This window comes from Scylla paramamosain, chromosome 27 (genome assembly GCF_035594125.1).
Source record: "Scylla paramamosain isolate STU-SP2022 chromosome 27, ASM3559412v1, whole genome shotgun sequence".
NCBI classification, from domain to species: Eukaryota; Metazoa; Arthropoda; class Malacostraca; order Decapoda; family Portunidae; genus Scylla; species Scylla paramamosain.
In genome coordinates, this window is record NC_087177.1 from 21,325,360 (window position 1) to 21,331,556 (window position 6,197).

A 6,197-nucleotide genomic window follows, 5' to 3' on the forward strand; every position below is an offset into this window, starting at 1 on the left:
ATTTTTTTGTTTTCTTTTGACATTCATACGAATGCTATAAAGGTGAAGCATAGAAATTTTTTGATTAATTAATTAATTTATATATCTATTTATTTTGATTTTTTAAATTAATTAATTTATTTATTTTTATTATTATTATTTATTTTTTTTTTTTATGTCTCTATGATAAGCAAAGCATTATAGACCTTATGAAAGCACATATCCTCTAGAGTCTTGAACTACAAAAGATTCTGTAAAGTAAAAAATAAAGGGAATAAGTGTCAGTGACGTTTGATGAATAGAGGAAGGCGTGGCAGAAATTACCATAAAACGTTTATAAATGAAAATTTATCTTCCTCGTATTTTCCCACTTGCGTTTGCTTCTTGAAAATTTAACTGGGTGGGTCATATAGCAGACATATTGTTCTTTCCTCCATTGTAGTTTGTTTCCAGCAAGCCCCCTAAATAAATTTTTTTTTTTTTTTTTTTTTTTAAGAAATGAGGAATTACATTCTAACGCTGATCACTGAGCGGAGCGTAGACGAGCTGCTATCCTCAAGGACGTTACCTCTCTCTCTCTCTCTCTCTCTCTCTCTCTCTCTCTCTCTCTCTCTCTCTCTCTCTCTCTCTCTCTGTCTCTTAGTGAGGAAGAATTAACATAAGTAAATAAGACTTTAAATAAAAAGAATATATATATATATATATATATATATATATATATATATATATATATATATATATATATATATATATATATATATATATATATATATATATATATATATATATATATATATATATATATATATTCAAAGACAATGAATATCCTCTGGGGAAGGGGTGACAATCCTTATTTAACCCTTAATTTCGGTTGAATTTTGACAAGTCTACGTTAAAATGTTTCCATTTTTCTGCAGTGATAAAGAAACGTAGAGGGGTAGCTAATATATTTAGTTGTTAATTGTATTTTTTTTCTTTCTTTTTTCCATTTATTCTTTTATTAATTTTTCTTTTCATTGCTTAATTATGCATTATGCCGACACTGCAGGTTACAATTGCAGATATTGCAAGTATTTTTGACACAATACAAGCACATCCAGCTAAACTATTGCTACAGTATAGAGAGAGTATTTCGATTACATACCTTATTCTTCATCTTCTTTTCTCCTTCTTTTTTTTTTTTTAATAAATATAATAATAAATAAATAAGTAAATATGTATTGTCAAATGAAATCGTCGAGATTACGCAGGGGTTTCGGGCAATACTTGGATGGGTGACTGACTACACAAGCCTCATCTGTCTGAAAAAAAAAAAATGAAAAATAAGAATAAGAATAGGGAGAATGAACGAAAATTTTAAGTAATAAAGATAACAGTAAGAATTATTATAACAAGAATAAGAAAAATTACAATAAAGGAATATAAAAAAAAAAGAAAGAAAGCATCCCATGTCTTTCTTCCTAATTGTCATAGAAGGGTGAATTCTTTTGTATATTTTACAACATTTCCAATACAACGATATGAATGGGGGAAGAAAGAATAAGAATAATAGAAAGAAGGCCTCCCAACACCTAGTTCTCCGGTCTTGGCCAATTAGCTAACGGCGGGATCAGCGCAGTTAAGCAGGGGGTCCGGGAAGAACTTGGATGGGTGACCACAAAAGCCTCATCTCTCTGAGAATAGAAAAAAATAGCAATAAGAATGAGGAGAATGAACGAAAAACGAAAATAATAAAATAACAATAACAATTATGATAAAAATAAGAAGATTAAGAATAAAAAGAACAAAAATACGGGAAAAAAGTAATAATATATCTCTCTTGCTAATTGTCGTAGAATTATGAATGAATTTTAGTGCATATTTTCCAACATTTTCAGCACAACAATGCAACAACAATACAGGAAAGAATAAGAATAAGAGAAATAAGCCCTCCCAACACCTTGTTCTCCGCTCTTGACCAATCAGCTGACGGCGGGATCAGCAAGGTTAAGCAGGGGGTCCGGGCAGAACTTGGATGGGTGAGCGCACAAGCCTCATCTCTCTAAAAGTAGGATAAATAAGAATAAGAATAGGAAGAATAATAAAAAAAAATGAAAATAATAAAGATAACAATATTAATTATGACAAGAATAAGAAAAAAATAGAATGAGCCTCACTGGACGTTTCTGACCAATCACAAGGCAGGGTTGGAGTCGTCGGGCCCACCCGATTCATATATAAAGGGATTTTGTGGGAAGCGCGGGCAGAAGTACCAGGCAAAATCCTTCAGCGAGTGATAAATTCAAGGCTAAAAACACACCTAGAAATTAATAACTTATATAACACTTACCAGTTCGGTTTTCGTAGTAATAGAGGCACCACACAAGCACTAGCAGTCATCACAGAACAAATAGCACACAATAAATCAGATAAAGGCCAGTACCAAGTCATACTAAGAGACATATCTAAAGCTTTTGATCAAGTCTGGCACCTCGGTCTTAAGCATAAAATCCTACAACTACAACTCCCTATTACAATAGAAAAATTTTTATGCGACTTTTTATCTAATCGCACAGCATCCATTAAAGTTAATCATTACATTGGTCCTACATTTAATTTAAACTGCGGTGTACCACAAGGGAGTGTTCTGTCACCAACACTCTTCACAATTTACACCAATGATATTCAACAACCTATACAAACCCTTAACATCAGTTTTGCAGACGACATAACACAAATAATTGGCTACCCAGGAAGGTCCAAGAACATGCTCAATATAAAAACAGAGAGAGCAATAACAGCAATTAATAACTACGAAAAGAACTGGAAAATAAAAACCAATGTTAATAAATTCACCCCTCTGCACCTTGGATCAAAACTTACCTTTCCACTCATCATTAACGAAGAAGAAATAGAATTTAAAAGTACCGGCAAATGCCTTGGTCTAACCATAACTACAGGTGGCTACTACAAACATATACAGGAGCGTAAAAATATAGCAATAGCATCACTACAAAAACTCTACAAGTTACATAACATGCCAGAGAAAATAAAAATACACTTAGTAAAAGCACTAATACTACCAATACTTGATTACCCTCCAATCCCTATACACACAATGAGCAATAACCAAATTAGCAAACTTCAAAAAGTTCAAAACAAAGCACTTAGATTTGCAACAAATCAGAAACACCCTTACACCATGACAACAGAACAAGTACACATACACACCAAAACAGCACCTCTCAATATACGTCTACACTACAGAGCAAAGACAATTTGGGAAAAAATTGATGAGTTGGGCCTGCCTATCTATCAAAGCCTAAAAGACAACTCAGATCAAATAGTAAAATACCACCGTGATTTCCCTAGCAGCCTACAGGCATGCAAAACAATACCCAACCCAATCTATTAACAAACCGAAAATAAAGGAAACATACTCACCTTAAAACACTTACCTTTACTCACTGTATTCCTGAAGATGGCCAAACACAAAAACTCAGCACACACGGGGCATCTGAAAAGGAAAGAATATTATGTAACTCCAACACTCTAAACAGCACACACACGCACACATGCTTCACATGGGACTCGTAGCTGGCCTCCTCTCTCCCCACTCCGCGCCCTGAGTCGGCGGTGAGGCGGTATGCCACGCCGGTGTTCACCACACCGTAGTGCACAGCCGAGGGGTACTGGCCACTGGTAGGGCTTGCTGGCCCCCAGCAAGCGGTAGATGGGGAGGGGGTTGCACCTCATCCTGAGTCGCCGACACCCGGGGACCTACCTATAGGGGGTAAGAGTTGTGTGGTGTCGGCGAAGGAGTAGTGGTAGAGTCTCTCTCGACTCGCCTGCGGTGTAACAGGGAGAAATATCGCAGCCTGTGCCATCACATGAAGTCAGCACACAGAACACAAACATTCTCACAAACACATAATACACAGTATAACATCAATAAGTAAAATAGCAAGGTGGACAGCCCACCATCTTTAATATTATACTTCTTTCATTATTTCTCACTATCCTCTTATACTCATATTATTCTTCCCTCACCCATCTTTTCTATAAATATAGAAAGATAGATAGCGCGGGCAGACTCAGCTGAGTGTTCGTTGTGAGTTGTTGTTACCACAACTATGGCACGTACCAAGCAAACGGCTCGCAAGTCCACTGGTGGCAAGGCGCCCCGCAAGCAGCTTGCTACAAAGGCAGCTCGCAAGTCTGCTCCAGCCACTGGAGGTGTCAAGAAACCCCACCGTTACAGGCCTGGAACCGTTGCTCTCCGTGAGATCCGCCGTTATCAGAAGAGCACTGAGCTGCTTATCAGGAAACTGCCTTTCCAGCGCCTGGTGCGTGAAATTGCTCAGGATTTCAAGACTGACCTCCGCTTCCAGTCCTCTGCTGTCATGGCTCTCCAGGAAGCTTCCGAGGCTTACCTCGTGGGTCTGTTTGAGGATACCAACCTGTGCACCATCCATGCCAAGCGCGTGACTATCATGCCAAAGGACATCCAACTGGCTCGTCGCATCCGTGGCGAGCGTGCCTAAGAAGTCATCCACGAATGATCTTCATAACAGCAATATCTAGGCCCTTTTTAGGGCCAAACATCTCTTTCATTAAAGAATTTTCATAGACAATCTGTTTGGTTTTGTGGAAGAAAATATTTATTTTCCATCTTTCAGTATCAGGTTAATAATTAACTTTCGACTTTCAACTCAATATCCTTCCCCCTTTTTTTTTTTTATTATTATTATTATTCCCTCTTCCATGGCCATATCTCTTTCACTTGGGAGAATTTTTATCTTTCTTTATCTCTATTTTTTTTATCTTTTCTTTATCTCCACTGAATAATAATCACGATAATAATAAGCATAATAATAATAATAATAATAATAATAATAATAATAATAATAATGATACAATAATTATTATAATAATAATCATAATAAAAACAACAATATTAATAATATTAATAATGATAATAATAATAATAATAATAATAATAATAATAATAATAATAATAATAATAATAATAACAATAATATTAATAATAATAACAATAATTATAATAATAATGCATTTGTCTATATTGTATCTTTTTTCCTTTTCAAGTGTGGCTCCAATGGAGCCGGGTATTATTTTATACTGGCAGCAGTATACTGGCCGCCTGTTTACTTGGAGGAGGTATACTTGGTAACAGCCTTGGTGCCTTCAGAAACAGCGTGTTTTGCCAGTTCACCAGGCAGAAGAAGACGGATAGCGGTCTGGATTTCCCGGCTGGTGATGGTGGAGCGCTTGTTATAGTGTGCCAGGCGGGATGCCTCGGCAGCGATGCGCTCGAAAATGTCATTCACGAACGAGTTCATGATTGACATGGCCTTGGAGGACACGCCAGTGTCTGGGTGGACTTGCTTGAGCACCTTGTAGATGTAGATGGAGTAGCTCTCCTTCCTCCTGCGCTTCTTCTTGTCGCCCTTGGCAATGGCCTTCTGTGCCTTGCCAGCTTTCTTGGCAGCCTTTCCTGATGCTTTGGGAGGCATAGTGTCGCCGTACTGCTGTGAGAACGAGTGTGCGTTTTCAAGTTTTTTTTCAAGTTTTTTTTTTTATTTAGAAAAAAGGGGGTGTTACAAGAAGGGGCAGTGTGTGTACCAAGACTGGTACACAGGGAAGAAAAAGTGAGGAGAAATAGAAGTACAGTGGGAGAAAAAAAAAGTTGCCGGGCGGTCCGGCTTGCTACTGTAAAGTAATGAGTGTCACAGGGCAGTACACGAGCGATTTGTAGGGTGGAAACCGGAGTCCCCGGAGGAAAACCACCCGCACTGCTGTGAGATAGAATAGAGTGGGGGAGGGTTACATATAATATTTACATAACATTTACAAGTACGTTGCAATGACATAAAATATTTACAGAACATGAGTTCTTGGTGGAAACCTGAGTTAGCAGGTGAGTCGTAAAGGGCAATTAGAAGACACACATAAAGTAGATTGTTTGGAGAAGGCGGTGCAAGAAGAGGATGGTAAGAGAGATGCACTAGCTTAAGAGAGGTGAAGAGGAGAGGACGAAGGTAGAAGGGGGGAAACATCGAGAGGAAGAAAAAAGAATGCAGAGGGACACAGTAGAACCGTTAAGGAGTACATAATGCTTAAGAAGAAATAAGACACGAGGGAGCAAAAATTGTCACAATAGCACGTACAAAATAAACATGAGAGTCAAATGCAGAGGGACACAGTAGAAACGTTAA

The 6,197-nt window shown here is 37.5% G+C and overlaps 2 protein-coding genes across 2 annotated transcripts; one reads left to right on the forward strand and one right to left on the reverse strand.

Moving 5' to 3' along the window:
- The first annotated feature begins 4,053 nt into the window (after nucleotides 1-4,053).
- On the forward strand, nucleotides 4,054-4,579 carry LOC135114373 (histone H3-like). The gene has a single exon (XM_064030277.1). The coding sequence runs from the start codon at nucleotides 4,092-4,094 to the stop codon at nucleotides 4,500-4,502; it is 411 nt and encodes a 136-aa protein (XP_063886347.1). The 5' UTR covers nucleotides 4,054-4,091; the 3' UTR covers nucleotides 4,503-4,579.
- A 489-nt stretch (nucleotides 4,580-5,068) lies between these two features.
- Nucleotides 5,069-5,519, reverse strand: LOC135114377 (histone H2B). Its single transcript, XM_064030280.1, has one exon. The coding sequence runs from the start codon at nucleotides 5,493-5,495 to the stop codon at nucleotides 5,127-5,129; it is 369 nt and encodes a 122-aa protein (XP_063886350.1). The 5' UTR covers nucleotides 5,496-5,519; the 3' UTR covers nucleotides 5,069-5,126.
- Between the last annotated feature and the right edge of the window lie 678 nt (nucleotides 5,520-6,197).

Bases quoted from the DNA above. Each gene is read 5' to 3' on its own strand.
- LOC135114373 (XM_064030277.1), top strand. From the start codon at position 4,092: ATGGCACGTACCAAGCAAACGGCTCGCAAGTCCACTGGTGGCAAGGCG.
- LOC135114377 (XM_064030280.1), bottom strand. From the start codon at position 5,495: ATGCCTCCCAAAGCATCAGGAAAGGCTGCCAAGAAAGCTGGCAAGGCA.